Raw genomic sequence first — 23,358 nt, 5'->3', positions numbered from 1 at the left:
CCTCTTGATGTGTGGTGAGGATTGACAAAGGGTGACGGTATAAAAACTAGATTAGTTACGAACCCGGATCCCCAAATCTCCGAGCAGTTTATAAAAGATATAAATGTGATGACAGTTGGTTATTTAATTCAGATTTCAGGTGTTTAATGTAAATAGCTTCTATTATTTTAGTGTCTATGTGTGCATCAGCTTTATGTAATATACTAAAATAATTCTCCGAAAACGGATGATCATGCATCTCCGAGCAGTTTATAAAAGATATAAATGTGATGAACATAAGAACATAAGAACATAAGAAATAAGGGAAGCTGCAAGAAGCGACCAGGCTTACACGTGGCAGTCCCTGTATGAAACACTCCTACCTATTTCCATCTGTTATCCCCATCCATAAACTTGTCTAAACTTCTCTTAAAGCTCTCTAGTGTCCTAGCACTAACTACATGATTACTGAGTCCGTTCCACTCATCTACCACTCTATTTGAGAACCAATTTTTTCCTATCTCCTTCCTAAATCTAAATTTTTCAAGCTTGAACCCGTTATTTCTTGTTCTACCCTGGTTGCTGATCCTAAGAATTTTGCTTACATCTCCCTTGTTATAACCCTTATACCACTTAAAGACTTCTATCAGGTCCCCTCTTAACCTACGTCTCTCTAGAGAATGTAAATTTAACCGCTTCAACCTCGCTTCGTAAGGAATACTCCTCATCCCCTGTATCCTTTTAGTCATTCTCCTCTGTACTGATTCTAATAGACCTATATCTTTCCTGTAATGTGGGGACCAGAACTGCACAGCGTAGTCTAGATGAGGTCTGACCAGCGCCAAGTATAATTTTAATATTACTTCCGGCCTTCTACTTTTAGCACTCCTAAAAATGAATCCTAGTACCCTATTTGCCTTGTTTCTGGCTTCTATGCATTGTTTCCCTAAACGGAGTTCAGAGCTAACTATAACTCCTAAATCTTTCTCGTACCCTGCACCTACCAGAGTTTGGGTGTTTAATGTGTACCTATTGTGTGGGTTTCCTCTACCTACGCTAAGCACTTTGCATTTATTGATATTAAATTGCATTTGCCATCTATCCGTCCATTCATTCATTCTATCTAAGTCTGTCTGCAAGGCGATGGCATCCGCTTCTGACCTAATTAATCTACCTATCTTTGTGTCATCCGCAAATTTACTAACATCGCTACTAATTCCACTATCCAAGTCATTGATATATATTAGAAATAATAATGGCCCTAATACTGATCCCTGTGGCACCCCACTAATGACATGACCCCACTCGGATTTCGAGCCGTTTATTAGCACTCTCTGTCGCCTGTTACCAAGCCATGACCCTATCCAACCTAACACCTTCCCATCTATCCCGTGCGCCCTAACCTTTCTCAGGAGCCTTTGATGGGGCACCTTGTCGAATGCTTTACTAAAGTCCAGATATAAGATATCATAACTATCACCATTATCTACTGCCTCGTACACCTTACTGTAAAAACTTAACAAGTTTGTCAGGCAAGACTTCCCCTTCGTGAAGCCATGCTGTGACTGATTTATCAAGTTATGTTTGTCTAAATGTTCCCTAATGTTCCTGGCTATTATTGACTCTAACATTTTACCTACAACTGAAGTTAAGCTGACAGGTCTATAATTAGACGCTAAAGTTTTATCCCCTTTCTTAAAGATGGGTACTACATTAGCCTGCCTCCACATTACTGGTACCTCACCCAACTCCAGTGATTTCCTAAAGACAGAAACTAACGGCTCACTAATAATCTTTTTACATTCCTTCAGTACTCTGGGATATATTTCATCAGGTCCTGGTGACTTGAACTTTTAATGTAAATAGCTTCTATTATTTTAGTGTCTATGTGTGCATCAGCTTTATGTAATATACTAAAATAATTATCCGAAAACGGATGATCATGCATCTCCGAGCAGTTTATAAAAGATATAAATGTGATGATGACAGTTGGTTATTTAATTCACATTTCAGGTGTTTAATGTAAATAGCTTCTATTATTTTAGTGTCTATGTGTGCATCAGCTTTATGTAATATACTAAAATAATTCTCCGAAAACGGATGATCATGCGTGTGTGAATGTGTTCTTATTGTGCATATATATATATATATATATATATATATATATATATATATATATATATATATATATATATATATATATATATATATATATATATATATATATATATATATATATATATATATATATATATATATATATGGTGTGGTGTCTGTTAGCATACAGCTAATAAGCGATGTTTACCTAGTGAATCCTTTAGCATGAGAACAGCACCGATTCCAAAGCCTGAAGCGTCAGTGTATAAGATGGAATCTTTCTCGAAATTAGGAAAAGTAGGGATTGGTGCTTGACACAAGGCAGTTTTAAGAAGATCAAGGGCATTTTGTTCCTTTTCAGACCAGATGAATGCAACATATTTTCTTGAGCAAATGAGTGAGAAGCTGAGCGATAATGCTGAAATTTTTTATGAACTGGCGATAAAATCCAGCAAAACCGATGAATTGCCTGATCTGATCGATATTAGTAAGAACACGGAATTCTTTTAAAACATTTACCTTGTGATCTAAAGTGTGAAAATAATTTCTGTCGACTTTATGGCCAAGGAATTTGACTTGTTGTTTGACGGATGTTTTTTTAAGCCAGCAGCTTGAAAGCGTGACAGAACGAGACAGTCTATGAAAATGCTCTTGTTGAGTCTTTGATCCAATGATAACATCATCAAGGAAGCAGAACACACCTCTACCGATGAGACCTGAGAGAATAGAGTTCATCAATCTTTGAAACGCTAAAGGCGAGTTACGTAGACCTTGAGCCATGCGTTTGAACATGAATTGACTAGAGGAGGTAGTGAGAGCAGTGTATGGCCGTGAACTTTCCTCGAGTTCAACTTGAAAGAATCCTGAATCTAGGGTGGATAATATCTCATTTGAATCATCCAAAGACTGAAGAAGATCACCTAACCTCGGCATTGGATAACGATCAGGAATAGTAGTTGCGTTTAACTTCCTGAAGTCGACAACAACAAACCAATCGCCTTGTTTCTTAGGAAGCAGTAATAAAGGAGAGCTGTGAGAACAGGCAGGTTCAACAACATCCTGAAGCAACATACCTCTCAGAGCTTCATCAAGCAGAACTCTACAGTTGTGTGGCATCCTGTAGCTGGGGATGTAAGATGGCTTAGACCCAAGCGTCAGATGGATAGAGTGTGTGATGACGTCTGTGTGGCCCAGAGGTTCGTCAGAGAGTGAGAGATTTCTGAAAGAATTTAGGAGAGGGAGTAATTCTTATTGGGATTCTGAGAAATCAAGAACAGATATTCATGATAGGCAGGAAAGAAGACATGTTATGGCTGTCAGATGCAGATATATTATTGATAGGTGAAGAAGTTAAATACTCGTAATCCAAGGTTAGAACTTATTCAGAGTAAGGCAAGGCTTCTCCAAGTCCCACACCTGCTTTGAGCTTGACAGGCGTGGAACATTTTTTCAGCCCGATTTTGCAGAATCCATTGTCATCGGTTGTGATAAGAATAGACTCTAACTCAACACCTTTACATGGAGATTGTTCTGCATAGTAGAGGATATCAGTGCCTTTTATAGCAGACTTAACCTTAGCGTTTACAATATATAAAGCACATTCAGATAGCGTTACCGGATATGCTAACAAAATGCGTTTACAAAGAGTTACACCATGGTCTGACTGGAACAATGGTTGAGAATAACGCTACGAGACAGGCAAACTAGGTGATGTAACATAAGAATCCCATGCGGATAATGTCTGGTCGCTCAGAGTAGGAAGAGTTGCGACTAACATTACCACACCAGCAAGAGAGGAAGTATCATAGGGAAGAACAGTAGGAGTATAAGTATCTTCTTGAGCGATTTCTTTGATAGCAGGGAGATAATGTCATACTTGCACATGGTGTTGAAGCCTATGGGATGATCAGCATTAAAAGGTACATTTGATAGGATGCATAAATATTCATATATGTCTGGTTCCTGGGGGGATAGACAGTGAAATGTGTATTTTCCCGTGAAGTAAGATAATTTTCACAGATATACCATTGAGATTAATATAAGGAGGTAATGCAGTGATGTGATTCTGAGAAGAGGAAGAGAGTTCTAAATACATCCATATTGATAAGATTAGGAGGCCTCCCCTCCATTAGGAGAGGAGGCAATAGGCACCTGCAGAAAACGAAAATTACTCCCAGTGAGGTCTAAACCACTGGATCAGGGGGTGCTGTAAACTTATCATTAAACCCACCTGTGACCTCACTGAACGTTTCCCTTTGTGTCTCACAATACAGGGGGACAGTCACAGCCTGCCCTCTAAAGACAACTCTCTTCCTCCACACAAAACTACAAACACCGAATAAAGCACACACCCTTCACTCAGAATTTCAAAAATATCATGTCGACTCCTACACCAGCCTCGGAGTCCCCATCTGGGGAGGGGACCACAAATGTCCCCAGGTCGGACTGCCATTCTGACAACGACCCTAAGTGTCTTGACCCCTTTCTCAACTTTTTCTTCATTAACTTCTGCAACATTCACGGTCTTAGATATAATTTTCAATCTGTAGAACACTACCTCTCCTCTTCTAAACCTCATCTTCTTTTCCTCACTGAAACTCAGGTGTCTGAGGCAACTGATAGTAACCCCTTTTCTGTTCCCTCCTATTTTCTCTATACTCATTTTCGATCCAAACCTGGATGTTGCATTTATGTGCACAACGACTTAACCTGCTCTCGTGCCCACGCTCTTGAATCTTCCGAGTTTTCCACCATCTGGGTACGACTAGAGAGTCACTCTCAAACTAAATTTATCTTTGCTGTATACCTTTCACCTAACTCCTCTGACTATAAGAAATTCTTTGACTACTTCCAAAGTGGAGCACATTCTGACTCTCTTCCCTTTTGCAGAAATCTCCATTCTTGGAGATTTCAATGTTCACCATGAGCTTTGTTTTTCTCTCCCTGACCATCCTGGTGAACTATCCTTCAACTTTACTATCCTCCACGACCTACAACAATTGGTGCATCACCTTATTCGTATTCCTGACCGTCTTGGAGATGAGCCAAACATTCTTGACCTTTTTCTGACATCTAATCCTTCTTCTTATGCTGTTACCCTCCCGTCTTTGTTGGGCTTCTCCGATCACAATCTCATATATGTATCTTGTCCTATCGCTCCAATCCCTCCTCAGGATCCCCCTAAGCGAAGGTGCCTCTGGCGTTTTGCCTGTGGTAGTTGGGGACACTGGAGGAGGTATTCTGCTGATTTTCCTTGTAATGACTACTACTTCCGTGTCAAGGACCCGTCTTTGTGTGCCGAGCGCATAACAGAGGTGATAGGGTCTGACATGGAAGCCTACATTCCTCACTGTTTTTCTTGACCTAAACCTTCCAAACCTTGGTTTAACACATGATAGAGAGGTGGGCTACAAAAGGTAGTTAAGCCTTCCATCACCAGAATCTTATCCACTTTATATTTCTGCCCAAAACAAGACCAAGTCTATTCTCCAACTAGCTAAAAACTCCTTCATTAACAGTGTCAAAATCTTTCAAGATCAAACTCCCCTCGTAACTTGTGGCATCTAGCCAAAAATATCTCCAATAACTTTGCTTCTTCTTCTTCTTTCCATCCTTTACTTCAACCAGATGACACCCCTGCTACCACATCTATTTCTAAAGCTGAACTCTTCACTCAGATCTTTGCTAAAAACTTTACCTTTGACGATTCAGGGCTTGTTCCTCCCTCTTCTCCACCCTCTGACTACTTCATGCTACTATTAAAATTCTTCGCAATGATGTTTTCCATGCCCTCGCTGGCCTAAACCCTCGGAAGGCTTATGGACCTGATGGGGTCCCTCCAATTGTTCTCCGAAAATGTGCCTCCGTGCTTGCCTAGTCTAGTCTTGCCTTGTCTAGTCAAACTCTTTATCTCTGTCTGTCAACATCTACCTTTCCTTCTTGCTGAAAGTTGCCTACGTTCAGCCTGTTCCTAAAAAGGGTGACCGTTGTAATCCCTCAAACTACCATCCTATTGCTTTAATTTCCTGCCTATCTAAAGTTTTTGAAACTATCCTCAACAGGAAGATTCTTAAACATCTATCACTTAACAACCTTCTATCTGATCGCCAGTATGGGTTCCGTCAAGGCCGCGTTACTGGTGATCTTCTGGCTTTCCATACTTTCCATATTTTGGTCATCTCTTTTAGAGATTTTGGTGAAACTAACTTTTCCTGTTGCCTTGGAAATATCAAAAGCGTTTGATAGAGTCTGGCACAAAACTTTGATTTCCAAACTATCCTCCTACAGCTTCTATCCTTCTGTCTCTAACTTCATCTCAAGTTTCCTTTTTGACCGTTCTGTTGCTGCTGTGGTAGATGGTCACTGTTTTTCCCCTAAATCTATTAACAGTGGTGTTCCTAAGGTTTCAATCCTGCCGTCCACTCTCTTCCTATCTTTAAACCAAACTTCTTGTCCTATCCACTCCTAAGTTAATAAAACCACCCTACACTTTTCCACGTCTTTTCATTGACTTCCAACCCATCAGGAAGTAAATAGTTCATTCAGGGAAGCCGCAGAACGCCTGATTTCTAATCTCTCTAAAATTTATAATTGGGACAAATTTGGTATTATTCAATGCCTCAAAAACTCAATTTCTCCATCTATCAATCCGACACAACCTTCTAGACAACTACCCCCTCTTCTTCCATGACACTCGACTGTCCCTCTCTTCTACACTTAACATCCTCGGTCTTTCTTTTTCTTATAATCTAAACTGGAAACTTCACATCTTATCTCTAGATGAAACAGTTTCTCTAAACACACACTTCTCTAAACAACACACACTAAACACACACTCTAAACACACATTCTAAACTAACACACACACACACACACACACACACACACACACACACACACACACACACACACACACACACACACACACACACACACACACACACACACACACACACACACATATATATATATATATATATATATATATATATATATATATATATATATATATATATATATATATATATATATATATATATATATATATATATATATATATATATATATATATATATATATATATATATATATATATATATATATATATATATATATATATATATATATATATATATATATATATATATATATATATATATATATATATATATATATATATATATATATATATATATATATATATATATATATATATATATATATATATATATATATATATATATATATATATATATATATATATATATATATATATATATATATATATATATATATATATATATATATATATATATATATATATATATATATATATATATATATATATATATATATATATATATATATATATATATATATATATATATATATATATATATATATATATATATATATATATATATATATATATATATATATATATATATATATATATATATATATATATATATATATATATATATATATATATATATATATATATATATATATATATATATATATATATATATATATATATATATATATATATATATATATATATATATATATATATATATATATATATATATATATATATATATATATATATATATATATATATATATATATATATATATATATATATATATATATATATATATATAGTATAGGTAGGGTGTCCATATTTAGATATTTAGTTTATTTTTAGTTATTCTTTTACAAAAAGACTCATTACCATAATTAATTCATAATACCCTAACACTAAATTTATGTAGTAATTCAAAAAGGGGACAGCAATGTGTGAAGGATATAAACATTTTAAGTAAATAAAAAAAAAAACAAGTAAGTATAGTAACAAAAATAAATGAATAAATAAATAAATAAAAAATAATAATAATAAACAGGACACAGACTGACATGATCTATAAGATGGCCTATTGGTAAACACGGATACTATGCAAAGTAAATAGAAAAAATAGTGGTGAAATATCGTAAACAGAATGTATGTGCTCCTGCTGGTGGTGTGATGAGGACTGACACAGCGCCTTTCTTTGTCAATCCTGACCACACCACCAGCGAAACCACACAAGGTCCGTTTACTGTTTTTGTCTATTATCAGTCATATTATATATCTCTACTGTTTGTCATGTTTGTCTTTTGGTTACTGTACTTTATTATTATTATTATTATTATTATTATTATTTAGTGTTTATTTCCTTCACACATTCTTGTCCCATTATTATTATTATTTATTTATTTTTTTAATGTATAGTATGATATACAAAATTTCGTTTTATTTATTTATTTTATTTTTTTAGCTTGATAATGGATATATATATATATATATATATATATATATATATATATATATATATATATATATATATATATATATATATATATATATATATATATATATGTGTGTGTGTGTGTGTGTGTGTGTGTGTGTGTGTGTGGATAATTGATCGTTGTTTTGCACGTTTCGGGTTCAGTAATCTGTTTTCTCTCCGGACCCATCAGTTTGTAGGGTACGAGAAATTTCAGATGAAGTGACTTCGGATCTGAGTATTGTAATATTCTGGAGGACAGTGGGTGGACGTCCTCTCGAGGGCGGTTTGTCCCCAAATATTAAGCCTTATTGTGTGGTGTCAGTTTTGCCTGTTTTGTTCCTAGAATGTGACTGTTGAGTTCTTTTCAGTTTCGAGTGAGTTTTTTTTTTTTTTTTTTATTTATATTTCTTCTGCACTGTGAGGCAGGGGTGGTGACCTTGAGGTTTTTCACTATGTATGGCCTTGCGTGTATCGTAGACTTACATGTTTAGCCCTGCAATAGGCTATAGGATGTAGCCTAGGGAAGCTGACCCGAGTAAAGGCAGCTGTTTGTGGTGTCTGAATTGGCCTATGAAGAGATGCTGGGTAAAGTCATAATAGAACTGGGGCCCATTGTCATGAGTGTCTGTGAGGCCATAACAATATATATATATATATATATATATATATATATATATATATATATATATATATATATATATATATATATATATATATATATATATATATATATATATATATATATATAAGTTCCCTACCAAAATTTACACTACTTCTATCAAGTTTAACTGAAAGTAAAGGATAATAAGTGTTACTAATATGCCTCCACTTAAAACTAACATTTTTCTTGATGGCTGTGAGTAAACCCCCAGATTTAAACCTGCTTAATTTGCTTCTGTTCTTAAAAACAATGTCAAAGCCAATATTTTCCATATTATTTTTCACATTAATCATATCAGTATCATCACACTTAGTTTCACATAAACAAATCACATCATAATCTTTAATAAAGTTAACAAAATCCATAGATAAAAACTTACTGACTTAATACCACAGGCATTAAGAGACCACATTAAAATAATCCAGGGGAGGAACAAACTGAAGAGAGTTAATGTTATTTACACTAACACCATTATCATGCCTAAGTATGTGCTGTGCCCCAGCGCCATCCTAGGCCCTTGTTAAGTGATCTAGATTTAACTTTTTCCAATCAGGAGCAGAAATACCAACCTTTTCTAAGCCATCAGGACAGTATATAACTACAGGTCTACCCCCACTGTGCAACCATGCAAGAATGCTCCCCTCCCTTGTGGACACTGTTTCTTGCTCATTAACCATATTCAACATTTTAGCCCTTAAGGAGGTCATGTCATCATTTATATACACTTTTTCTTTGCCTACCTTTGAGTTTCTTTTTTTTTTTTTTTCTTATTTTGCATAATTTCATTTATTTTCTTTCGGTGGCAAAACACAGATACAGCGACCGAAATTATGCTGGCTAGGCTGGGCAGTATAACAACAACTTCATCTTTAATCGTCTTGCTTACATTTCTGCTCTCCCCTCCATCAGTGCTGCTGGTTATATTAGCAAGCTCGTTTTCTACCTTTATCTTCACTAATTCTTCAAGTTCAGACCCAATGAAGTGTGCCATTGTTGTGTGGATTATTAGCAATAGAATTTCTTTACATGTGTAGGTCGGTGAGGGTGGTACAGTATATACGTGGCAACACCACAACACCTTGTTTACCTTCTGTGGCTCACACAACAGTACAGGGAAGACTTGATAATACCTTCAGTACTGGCAGTAGAGATGTTCCTCAGGCCCTATAGTACGTCATATCAGTAGTCAGGTAGTCAGAAGTTCATTTGAAAGCAGTAGTAGCTCCCAGGTTATGGTCGTATTGGAGAAACTCCCTCAACATATAGAGCTGTCCTCAGCGTCACGCATCGTGTGTGTGTGTGTGCGTGTGTGTGTGCTCTCTCATTTTTGCTTTTTTTGGGGGGTGTATTTCTTTATAATCTACAAAAACGTAACATTTGAAGTGCCTATTCTTAAGTGTTGTTCTTTTCTACTTACATATTTTTTTCTTCTACCTCCACAGGTGACACAGGCAGTGACTTCTTATCTAGTGATTCTCCTTCAGTTTTATTTTTCCGAACTTCGTCAATAGTGAGTGGGAATTAATTCAAATGTGAGGAAGAAAGAAAACAGTGATAGGGCCCTATTTTAATGTTAAGGACTGCCTGTCTACCGAGCTATTATCATTAATAATTTATGAATTACCTTGCCTCAGCCGTATTGTGGGTTGCAAAGTTGCAATCTTGCTTTGACTGGATACTCAGTGGGATACAGCATATACTAATAACTTTCTTAATTCGCTAAAATGAAATATAACAAATTCTCCGGAGTATCGCGTTACACAACCGCAAAATGCACTTCAATGTACTTCAAGATTCAAGTATGATTATTACGCATGAAGCGTTCAGCAATATATCATCATTCAAAACTTATCCGACTAATCAGTAAGTCACTTTTCACTTCAACACAATATTACACATCATAAAAAAATAAAATAAAATAAATAAAAAAATAAAAAATACTCCTAACTTCAACACACCATAATAAAACCCAACAAAATACTGCACTGCAAGTTTTTAAGCTCTACTTACGACCAGCAATCCGGTGAGCTGAGCCATCTCGCTTCTTGTCTCGCCCTGGTCTGGTACTCTCAGATCCGGGACTCCTCTTTGCGAGATCTAGTGACTTTTTTTTTTCCTAGCGCCTAGCTGCTGCTTATGTTTTGCCATTTTACGACGTTTTCGCCCCGAACTGTTACCATTACCATTATGGCTTATTTTCGTAGCCTCTTCACGTATGATCCATTTCCTTACTCCCTCATAATCTGATGCTTGAGTCATAGACACCTGGCTCTCTCTCTTGATATATCTATTAGACATACGTTAATCTGATCATCCTCTGGACCGTATCGTTGGTCACGTCAACATCCCTTGTTCGGTTCTGGTATCTCTTAGTCCTCTGATAACTTCAGGGTATGGGAGTACGTTTTAGAAGCTTCTTCTCTCTCGTTATATTGCTTCTCTTAATCTTGGTATTTACATATGTATCTCTTTTTCGTCTTTGTCTTTTGCCGTCTTCTGCTCCACTATCCTGGTTCCTCGGCCTGCAATATCTTCTATTTGTTTAAATATTTGTTCATGTATCTCATGCTCGTCTCTGTCTCTTACTGTCCTCTGCTTCACTATCTTGCTTCCTCGGCTTGCGATATCTTCTCTTCATTTTGTATTTGTTTATATATCTCTTATTCTCATTTTGTCTTTTCCTGTCTTCTGTTTCTCTATCTATTAGTCATTAGAAACTTCTGGACCTGCATATTGTCGCTGTTCTCGGTATCTTCTCTTGACTCATCGGTTTGCGATATGTACTGGTAATCTTCCTATTTGCTCTTGTATCTCCATTTGACTGTCTTGTGTTCTCATTGGCTTCTTCCCACGTTATCTTCTGATTTCTGTCTATTCCCTTCCTTCTTCTGTTATTGTGCTTCTCTTCTTACGTCTACCTCTGTTCTTGTGCCTTCTTAAATATTATATTTATTTATTTATTTATTTATTTATTTATTTATTTATTTATTTATTTTTGGCTCCTACGTCATCTCAAGTCAAAACAGCTATGAGCTTTCAAAATGAGAATCAATGAGCTTAGAGTTCAGTTAAGAAGGACCACTCAGACACTGGTCTCTTTTCTTCAGGCAACGATAAGCGAGCACAATGAGACCTGTTGCGTTGCACTGATCCCTAAACCTTAAAATATATTGATAGCAATAACGCCAACATGAGAACTCTGGGGTCTCCTAAGTTACATAACTGCACTTTTGTTGTTTCGTGTTCCACCCTATAAATTATGATCGTTTATGATGATTTTTTATGTTTTTTTTGTTTTGTTTTGTTTTTTTTTAAGATAGGTATTGCTGCTAAATTTAGTTGATGGTAGTAGTAGTTTTCTCTTCTATCTGGTGGCAAGTAAGTTTGGTCTTGTAGTAGCTGTTATTGTGTTCTTTGATGGGTCAGTTTTGACGACGGCATGTGAGGCGTCTCGACTGTGAAGCCATTGTCATCCTAATTAATGTAGGAGTGAGGCCCACAAATACCAGTAATAACAGCAACTAAAAACAGAGCAGGCACCAAATTAGTTAAGTCCGTAATGGATATGTGGCACTCCATTAATCAAGACGAACTAAAACACCAAGATAAAGTCGGATCATTATATTAGAAGAACCACATGTCATCCAAGCTCAAAATAGAAGCCACTGAAATATTTTGAGCACAGAAACATCAAGCCAAAAACTTAAGCCAGATCAGAAAAAAAAAAAATAATAATAATAAATAAATAAACAAATAAATAATAATAAATCATTACATCTCATAATAAAGAACAATAAAACAAACGTCATTTCAAGAAGCCGACGTCATCTACAAACAAGAATGCACCATTAAAGATTGTGGGCCTCGTTTACTCTAACATTGTGGTGATAACATGCTTTAGGGCTGATCAGTCCTCAGGCGCATGGGTTTGAATTCTGACAGTAGTCCAAGGTTAGGAAAGACATCGACTCGGGATAACGGTTCCCAAGTTACAAAACCAAAATCCTCCATGAGGAAACACTTGAAACACTTTATTTACTTGATAGAAAATGGGTAAATTAATTATATAATGTTGTGGTAGGCAACCATATGATGCAATATTGGTTTTTGGGCAATATATTATGGCTAATCTATTGTTACGAATTAGCCCTTAAGTGTATCTGTGTATATTTGTTTGTGTGAGCGGCAGAACAGCTAAGGAAAATTGACGGGAAAGGTAGTGTTACCCACAAGGTGGGTTTGCGGCATCGGGAGCGCGGCCCGCAGAGTTCAACTGAAACTTGGACTATGAGAAAGACATATGTGTGACCTCTTCTTCCTGCCTCTGCATTCATGTCTGCCCCCACATATTGTGCAGTGCTTTCTCACCCAGCTAGGGAGCTGTATGCTAGGGCAATGAACTTGTGGTGTGGCTTTGGCGTGAGAGATAGATAGGTACTGTATCGTGACTTTTTGATGACGTGTTTTTGATGTGAAGCAATAAACTGCCACGTGGGGCTTGGCGTTTCTCTTTGTCCTGCCCAAGTGGTTGGTGACTGCTGTGACAGAGACTTCCGCCAGGTTTTCAGGACGTCCCCTCGTGAGCAGGCTCCAGGATCCCAGTGGAAATACTTCCCAGGTTTCTGTGTGGCTAGGGAAGGTAAGTTTCTGCGAGTGCTCCCCTCTCCCCTTCTCCCAGTTCTTCTGTGGCCACGGTTGGGGATGGTGCGGTGAGTGAAGTCCGCCCAGGGAGCCGTGCGGAAGTGAGGTGCTATGGGAGACTGAGGAGAGGGGCCTCAGGTTCGTAATAGTGGTGTCAGGAGTGTGATTGTGTCTTGTAGCTTGTTTCACCAGGGGACGCGGACAAAAGCATCTACTAGGGTATTGTGCTAGCACATGTAGTAATGTCCAGGTCCAGGGATAACAGCAAACACTGTGCAAAATATCACGCAGTATGATACAAGACTGCCAAGTAAAGAGCATGGCTTTAAGGCACAGAGGCCGGCCGCTGACTGAGGAGGTGCGCGTGACACCATCTAAGGAGTGATCCGAATACAAAAGAGGAACGAAAGGTGTCGTACATACAAATTAAATACATAAATGATAAATAATAGTAATAATGATAATAGTAGCTAAAAGAAAATTAACTTATAATATATACATGGATATCTTATCATATAGCTCGGCCACGCCTGTACTGCGATCCTGCAGCGAAAACATAAACAAAAAAATATGAATGGCACAAGCACATCAAATAGAGAAGTATGATGACACAATAAGACTAAGAATAAAAATGAGAAATATGGATATATGAAAATGGATTGTGCTTATCTGTGTTAGGTACAAACTAATAAATGAAGGCAATACAAATATGTAAATGCACTAAGAAAAAGAAAAAAAATGCGAAGATATTATAAGGCACAAGAAGAATAATAAGGAGAATGTGAAATATGTCTACTTATATAGGGACAAATGTGTAAGTGTGCGTAATGGAGGAAAACACACAAAAGTAAGACAATGACATAATATCAAGAATGTAGCACAAACAAAATTTCAGAAAATATCACAAAATGCAATAATAAGAATAATAAGAACTACGTGGATATGGATGGCTTATCTTTGTAAGACACACGAGACGATACAATACAAGGACATAATAATTATACAAACACACACAAATGTTGTGAAAACATTCCTTCTGAAGGACAAAAACAAGTATCACTTTAGGTCAGCACAAAAACAGGAATCAATTTAATCCTAACATGAAGCATAAAAATAATAATCCCTCCCACGGGCAGAACAAAATAGAGAGAGAGAGAGAGAGAAAGAGAGAGAGAGAGAGAGAGAGAGAGAGAGAGAGAGAGAGAGAGAGAGAGAGAGAGAGAGAGAGAGAGAGAGAGAGAGAGAGAGAGAAAGGAGTACATGACAAATATGAAATGGGGTTCCAATTTTTTTTTTTTACCCTACTACGGAGATAAAAAAAGGAATGTGTAGGGATAGGATGAACAGAAGTATGAGAGACAGGTGGAGACTCAGGCATTGGGGAAGCAGAAGAAGAGAAGATTGGAACCCGAGCCTTCTTCAACCTGTCAACATGAAAAACTTCTGAAATATTAAGATTTGGATAAAAAAAAAATAAAATAAATAATAGAAAGGTACTCTGTAACGAGAAAAGGGCCTGAAAATTTAGGTTTTAATTTAGACTGACGTAGAGATGAGGCCTTAAAGACAGTGTCACCAATACTAAGTGACAGGCGTGGCTGTACTGTGGTGGCGACTAATCACCTCCGCGCGTGAAGCCTGTAGTCTTTCTCGCCCAAACGCATGGATAGTTTGAAACGTGCGGATATGAGACAGCGCATAGTCATCAGCAGAATACATTGGCACACGTGGAGCTACTAGTATGTCGTAAGGGAGACGTTTCTCTTCGCTGAACACAACATAGTGAGGAGAAAAGGGCCTGAAAATTTAGGTTTTAATTTAGACTACGTCCCGTAGACTTTCTTAGAATTCGTAGAATTTCGTAGAATTCGTCTACGTCCCGTAGACGAATTCACAGAACCATTAATGGAAGCAGCTACATGCGGAAACCAATCTTCTCATGACTCATGAAGTTTACCTGCAACATGCCGAAGGATATCCAATTTTTTTTTTTTTCTATCAGTCCGTTCCACAAGTCTAATAGAAGTTGGATGGTGAGCAGTAAAAAAGCATTGGGAAATTCTGTACCTCATTCTTAAACTCTGACCCATTATCAGAAACCAAACAAAGTGTAGTGAATGGACAAAGGAGGTGGGACACTAAAGCATGGGCCACAACTGTAGGAGATTTGTTAGGCAAAGGTACAAAAATAACAAAGCGACTGAAATTATTAACACAGACTAAGGAAACAAGGGAAAACTGAGAGAAAGGAACATGCAACTTGGGTAAAACAGACTCATCTCCCGAATCTAAGGCATATACCACAGCAGACCATAAAGGTCTTGACGCTGGACAGCAAAAAGTTCCTCTTGTGAGAAATTAGCAATTTCTGACACCGAAGCAATAACAACATTTCGAGAGAGAGCATCTGCAGTCACATTTGCTTTACTGGGCAAATACGTGATCATCATGTTAAATTCATCGACTATGACAAATCATCTGGCGATCCGACCTGATAAATTTTTGCCCTTGAAGAGGTGAAGTGAAATAAGGCAACATGATCAGTATAAACAGTTAAGTGGTAGCCATAAATGATGTCTTGAAAATGACTTAAAGCCCATATCAGTGCCAGAACCTCTAGATAGGTAATTGAATAGCGAGAAATGGGATCAGTAGTATCATGAGAAATTTCTGTATTAGAAGAAACAGAAGCAATAAGGTGTCATGAAAGGACCTATTGTTACAGACTTCAAAAGAACCAAGAAGTACGCCGTTCTTGAGATAAATCGGAGCACCAGTTTGGTTAGTCATCAGTTACATAATCTTCTCGGACACAGGAAAGAATACTTTTAAGAGCCAACCCATGAACGCGGACAGAATCTGGCAAAAATAAGACGCAGGAGTCAACAGACGCATTTGCCACGCGAACAGGAAGGCTCATAGGGCCCACTGCCACTCGCTGATTTCCAATCACAACGACAGAACAAACAGCCACATCAGAGCCTGAACGTTTCGACTCGGTGAAATCAGGCAATGACAAACTGTGATTTGTGGTATGTGAACGTTTTAAAGTGTGAACAGATTTAAAGGCTAAGAGTGGTGATGGAATGTTCATTGCAGAGATAACAATATCCTGATATGAAATAGCATGATGTTGAGGAAAAACATCAATACCATGAGTCTGAAGCGAGTCAAGTCCTAATAGACCATCGTTGTTGAGAACATAATCAGAAGTTACAAAAAAATTTGCTTCAAATGATGGTGAATTATTGGCAAGAGACAAGGGGAGAACAACTGTACGAAGGACATGTAAGAAAGAAAGAACCTTGTACACTGAAAAGATTATTGTCAGCAGGCTGTAAGGGAAGGTTAAGTAAATCCTTAAATTTGGAGTAAGCCTGGACACTCAAGAGATTACACCAGTGTCAACTCCCAAGGAAAGAAGAGTGTCATAAGAAAAGCACTGATAAACCTGCATACCTTGAAAGGCAGCAATGACAGTGGGAAGAGCGAGAGAGTGCTCCGGGCAAGACGGCACTAATCTTTCCTGCGTTGAGCTTGGCGTCTCTGAAAATTTGATGAAGAAGCTGTTACAACTTACTCTTGCTGCCATTCTAGAATTTTGAAACATTCATCTTTCATGTGATTACTTAGACCATGAACAAGACAAAATTTAGACGGACGCTCAAGCGACATGCAAGGGCTCGAGGCCGGAGACGGAGAGCGAGTATACTGTCTGAGCAGAGGAGTGAAAACGGACAAGACGCTCAGGAGGCATGCGACGTCTCGGGGCCGGAGACAGCTAGAGTGTATATCGTGTAGGGGAAGAAGAATGAAAATGGACACGACGACCAGATGATGAAGGTTTAGGACGAGAGTGGCCTGATAACTGCTTGAAAGGCACATTCCTAGAAGTTAAGTCACGCTCGGGTGGAAGCGATGAGCGAGCAGACGTTTTATTTATTTATTTATTTATTTTTATTTTATTATTTTTTTTTTTAAGAGGAAAGCACTATGAGTAGGTGCGACCATATTTGCGATAATAAGTGTATGTGAAAGCTGGACACCGGGATGAAGGCACTTGAGAGTAAACACGCTCAACGGGAGATGTCTGAGGTGGAGGTAAAGGTGCAGGAGACGGGTCACAAAAGTAGACAGGCTATGAGGATGGAGCAATTCCCGCAGTTTGTAACTGATTTTCATGGCGAAATAAAAAAAATACGAGTATATATATATATATATATATATATATATATATATATATATATATATATATATATATATATATATATATATATATATATATATATATATATATATATATATATATATATATATATATATATATATATATATATATATATATATATATATATATATATATATATATATATATATATATATATGAGAGCACAGGGACACTAGATTTTGAGAGGGCAATAAATTACCGCCCCGTCATAGGAGAGAACCATCCGCCATGCGGGCAGGTGGGCGGAGCCTGTATCAATGCGCGCGGGCCGAGGTGAGCGGGGCACGACCTTGCTCGGCCTCACTCCCAGCCGGGTCACCCAGCCCCCAAGACGTGCCCTCCTCGACTCCTCCCGAACCAGCCTGCAGAAAGGACAGCGTGGTGCAGCGGTAAGCCGAAGCCCTGACCGACGAAGCTGGCTTTCATCGAAGCAGACTGGAGGAGTGAGTACACCAGAGGAACGCCTGGGGTGAGTTATTTGTGGTAAGGCCTGTTCACAAGATTTCATTTCCAGTCACCCAGCGACCACGTGGTCGTCGCTCCTTGCCCGGCATAAGTGATACAGTGCATAGTGTCGGCTAATTACCTCCGTGACCCAGTAACTAACGTAAGGCTGTGCTCTCACAACGTAAAAGGACCGGGCATTGGCCTCACTTCCGAAGGAATAGGTATTTCTTTCTGTGTGCGGCCCACGCGCCACTGAGTGTAGCCATAGCTAGCCAGGCCTTTGTTGTAATTACTGTGTAAATATAAGTCAAATATTTACGACTGTGCTTTCTTTTGAGTGTCCTACCCTAGTCTACCTGGAGACTCAACCAGGAGTCGCATGTGATCGGCAGGTGGTACCGTGTAAAGGAACACCGATCCATGACAATTGGCGCCCGAACAGGGACCTCATACTAAGTGCAGTCACGGTAGAGTAATTCTTTGGTACCGAGTACCTTGCTGATATCTTTTGCTGCAGACAATGGCGTCCGAGGGTCACAGTGAATCTTTCGATCCCCTTGCGAGATTTAGGCCTGAAATCGCGGCGCTGAACATAACAGCAGCGACGAAGGTTAGTGAGTATATACAGAAGCGGCTAGCTGAGGAGAGAGAGGACCGCTTACGTGCCGAGGAACGTGAGAGAGAGGACAGCCAGCGGGAGGAGGAAAGGCAGGAACGTGTGAGGCAGGAAATGATTCGTGCCGAAGAACGGGAACACGAGAAGGCGATGGCTGAAATGGAGCTTCGCCGCGTGGAGGCAGAAGAGACTCGATCTCGAAGTTCTGAGACATTGATGCTTTCATTTCCCGTTTCGAGAGGCTGGCCAAGTTGTATCAGATGGAGTCTGAAGAGAAGGCCATCGAATTTTACAGCCTGTTTACAGGCAAAGCCTTGTCCATCGTACATGGGCTAGGGCCCGAAGATAACTCGTACGAGCACATGAAATGCGCTCTTTTGAAGGCGTTTGGCAGAACGGCGGAGGCAGCCAAGCAGGCATTTCGCAGTGCCGCTATCAGTGATAACGAAACTGCCGTTCAGGCTCACGCCAGAATTTCCCGTCTCTTTGACGAGCGAGTGCAAAAGGAAGGGATTTACCTCACGTATGAAGCGCTACGGGAGTTAGTCATACGCGACAGGTTTGAGGAAATGTGCCCGCCTGAGTTTGTGGCCACCACTAAGGCCACGGGAAACGTACAGGCAAATAAAATGGCGGAAAACCTGGACCTCCATTTTTCCGCACATGGACGTAAAAATGTTCCCCGAGTTCGTTCTGCGGGGAGCGGCAACAAGGCGCAACCCAACGATCCGGAGCCAGTAAGGAAGGAGCAGGCACCGCCTCCCTTCCGGCAGAATAAGCCACAAGGACACCCCAGGGAGGGTAGTAAGTTTCAACCACCACGTGGGTGGAATACCGGCTCATTGCGTCCCACACCACCTATGAGAGCTGCCTCACACACAGGCAAATATGCTGCCGCACTACTCGATACGCCGGACGATATTGTACCAGCGGCAGACACTACCCCAATTACAGCTGTCCAGAACCACCCTTTGCCGGCCGTAGATAGCGCTCAGGTGACCCCTGAAGCAAATAAGGCCCCACAGCCCCACCCATTTTGACTAGCGGCCACCTCTTCAGTACCAGGAGGTTCACCGCGGGGATTGATTGTGAAAAACGGTAGAGTAGGGGGCAGGTTGGTAAGGGTAATGAGGGACAATGGTTCTACCGGCTGTGTAGTTAAAGAAGCCCTGGTTACCCCTGCTCAGTTCACAGGAGAACACGTGAGAGTCGTCATGATTAACGGCTCTATGGCTACTTGCCTGATAGCTGTAGTCGACGTGGAGACGCCATTCCTCACTGGCAGAATCCAGGCCGCTGTGATGAAACAGCCTATCTATGAATTGATAATCGGTAACGTTGAAGGGGTGAGGGACGTTCGGAACACGGACGCCGCGACCCAAACCGAAGATCAAGTAGGTGCCGCCCTGACGCGAGCCCAGGCACGAGACACACGGCCCGTGGTCCCTCTCAAGCTCACATCACCTGACGAGCTGCTCAATAGCGCTAACGTCACTGCCGCACAAAAGACCGATCCCTCCCTTGCGAACATTCGGAAACAAGCCGCTGATGGGGTATCGAGGGTAAATAAATACGGAACGACTCGCTTCTGCCAACACAGAGGAAAGTTGTATAGAGAAGTCATCTCCGACCTCGGTGAGACTCGGTCGCAATTCGTGGTGCCTGCACAGTACCGCCACGCGGTGATGGAGATGGGGCACTGCGCGGCCTTGGGTGGTCACATGGGGCGACAGAAAACACAAGACCGCATTAGTCACACATTTTTCTGGCCTGGCGTGATGGCCGATATCGCGAGATTCGTGAGATCCTATGACGTGTGTCAAAAAACTGTAGACAAGGGCCGTGTGAAACCTGCGCCGCTAAGACCCATGCCCCTTATATCCGAACCATTTGAGAGGGTAGCGGTAGATATTGTTGGGCCGATCACGCCACGCGCGACTGACGGATCAAAATATCTACTCACGTGTGTGGACTTCAGCACCCGTTGGACTGAAGCAGTACCTCTGAAAAATATAGAGGCCACCACGGTGGCTGAAGCGCTGGTAGGGATATTCTGCCGTGTGGGCATTCCCAAGGAGGTGCTGAGTGACCGAGGCACTCAGTTTACGTCTGCCATGATGGACGAGACGTTTAGGATTCTTTCTGTGAAGGGCCTTAACACGACACCCTGGCATCCCATGGGTAACGGTCTGTGCGAAAGGTTCAACGGCACACTGAAAAAAATGCTCAAGCGGCTGGCCGCCGAGCAACCCAAGGAATGGCCGAGATTTGTGGCTCCTCTCCTGTTCGCATACAGGGAAGCACCGCAGAGTACTCTGAAGTTCTCGCCTTTCGAGCTACTCTATGGAAGAGCAGTGCGCGGTCCACTCCAAGTGCTGAGAGAGCTATGGGACGAGGACGTGCCAAGTCCGGAGGTACGTACGACATACGAGTATGTTATAAACCTGGCTGGCAGACTTAGGGAAACCTGTCGTATGGCCAAGGAAGAACTCCTGAAGGCCCAGGAGGTACAAAAGGCCCATTATGATCGCAATGCGCGACTACGCACCCTGCAGCCTGGCCAGAGAGTGCTTAGTACTCCTACCCACTGCTCATAATAAGTTGCTGGCGCAGTGGAAGGGGCCTTATGAGGTCCTAGAGCGCGTTTCCGAGTTAAATTATGTAGTATTGATTGATGGGAAACGGAAACGTCTTCACATTAACATGCTTAAGGAGTATCATGCGCCTACCGTCGCTGGCGCTCAGGAACCAGCATATGCTGAGGATAGGGCCGCCTGTTTGAAAGCCGTGCGTGATATTTTTTCCCTTTAAGCAGCTGCGAAGGAGGAAGGTGAGATCAAATGTAGTGCAGCTGTGATTCACGATGCAGAGGACGTAGGAGACGGTCCTCTCACTGTACAAAAGCGTCAGACGGAGACCGTAGATGGTCACATTATCTGAAAGGCTAACACCTGAGGAAGTATCGATAATAAAGGATCTTCTAGGTGAATACGCGGAGGTCTTTTCTGACAAGCCTCGCGTGGCCCGGGTGTCGCCACACAAGATCACCCTAACGAACCGAAAGCCAGTGAAGGTACCTGCAGAGGGACCCTATCAGGTCCCTCTGCAGGTTAGGGACGCTGTGGCTGAGGAAATACAAGAAATGGAGGACGTAGGCATTATCGAGAGATCCGATTCTCCGTACTGTAGTCCTATGGTCGTCGTACGCAAGAAAGGCGGTAGTGTTAGGATCTGCGGTGACTTCCGAAGGATTAACGCAGTAACACAAATAGACGCAGAGCCCATGTTCGACCAACAGGAGATATTTAGCCGGCTGTCACACTCGAGGGTGTTTAGCAAACTGGACCTCACGAAAGGATTCTTTCAGATCCCGCTTGACCCCGAGTCAAGGAAAATAACGGCTTTTGCCACCCCCAGCGGCCTCTATCAATATCGGATCCTTCCTTTCGGCCTTGCCAATTCTCCCGCGGTCTTCAACCGCCGAATAAGACAGGTACTAGGTGACCTGAATGGGGTCGAGGTTTTCGTAGATGACGTACTGATTCATTCTACGGATTTGGAGGACCACGTAAGACTGTTACGTATGGTCCTTGATAAACTCAGAGACGCCAACATGACGGTTAAGCCGAGCAAGTGTGAGTTGGCCAAGGCAGATGTCGAATTCCTAGGCCACAAGGTGAGTCAAGGACAGTGCCTCTGCTTGGAGGACAAGGTTCAGAAAATAAAGGAAGCTCCTGTTCCCCACACCAAAAGACAGGTCCGATCGTTTCTAGGGTTAGCAGGGTATTACCGCAGGTTTGTCTCCAACTTTGCAGCGGTGGCGCTGCCGCTCTATGAGCTTGTTAAGAAAAGAGCACCAAATAAGGTTGAGTGGGGTCCCCACGAGGACAGATCATTCAAGGCACTGAAGTCCTTGCTGTGCAAGGACCCTATCCTCCAGTTGCCTGACCCTGTGAAGGTTTGGGTGCTGTGTTACTGCAGGAGAAGGACGGCGACATCTTCCCCGTGGCCTATCACAGCAGGAAGCTCAAACCGGCAGAGAAGAACTACAGCACGGTAGAACGTGAACTACTCGCCGTAGTAGATGGAATAAAGAAATTCTACTTCTACTTATACGGGGATGAGTTTGTATTGCAGACAGACCACATGCCCCTGGAGTCACTGCGTACCTCTAAGAATGCAAACTCCCGAATAATGAGATGGGCTCTGTATTTGCAACAATTTCAGATGCGAGTTCAGTACATCCGTGCCCGAGACAATGTCGGGGCCGACGTGCTGTCTCGCCTTTTAGAAGGGACTAGCGCATCGGCTGAGACGAGCGAGTAGTACCTCTTCACCTCAGTAAAGAGATGATCTT

The 23,358-nt window shown here is 40.6% G+C and overlaps 1 protein-coding gene across 1 annotated transcript; it reads left to right on the top strand.

Annotated features, from left to right (window-relative positions):
- Nucleotides 1-20,128: 20,128 nt before the first annotated feature.
- Nucleotides 20,129-21,598, top strand: LOC135091592 (uncharacterized protein K02A2.6-like). Its single transcript, XM_063989347.1, has one exon. It carries the CDS (start codon nt 20,129-20,131, stop codon nt 21,596-21,598), a length of 1,470 nt encoding a protein of 489 aa, XP_063845417.1.
- The last annotated feature ends 1,760 nt before the right edge of the window (nt 21,599-23,358 follow it).

This window comes from Scylla paramamosain, chromosome 38, assembly GCF_035594125.1.
Source record: "Scylla paramamosain isolate STU-SP2022 chromosome 38, ASM3559412v1, whole genome shotgun sequence".
NCBI lineage: Eukaryota > Metazoa > Arthropoda > Malacostraca > Decapoda > Portunidae > Scylla > Scylla paramamosain.
The sequence above is the reverse complement of the archived record's forward strand: the minus strand, read 5'-3'. Positions and strand labels throughout refer to the sequence as shown.

Excerpts from the sequence above, each read along its gene's own strand:
- LOC135091592 (XM_063989347.1), top strand. The coding sequence starts at position 20,129 with ATGAGGGACAATGGTTCTACCGGCTGTGTAGTTAAAGAAGCCCTGGTT.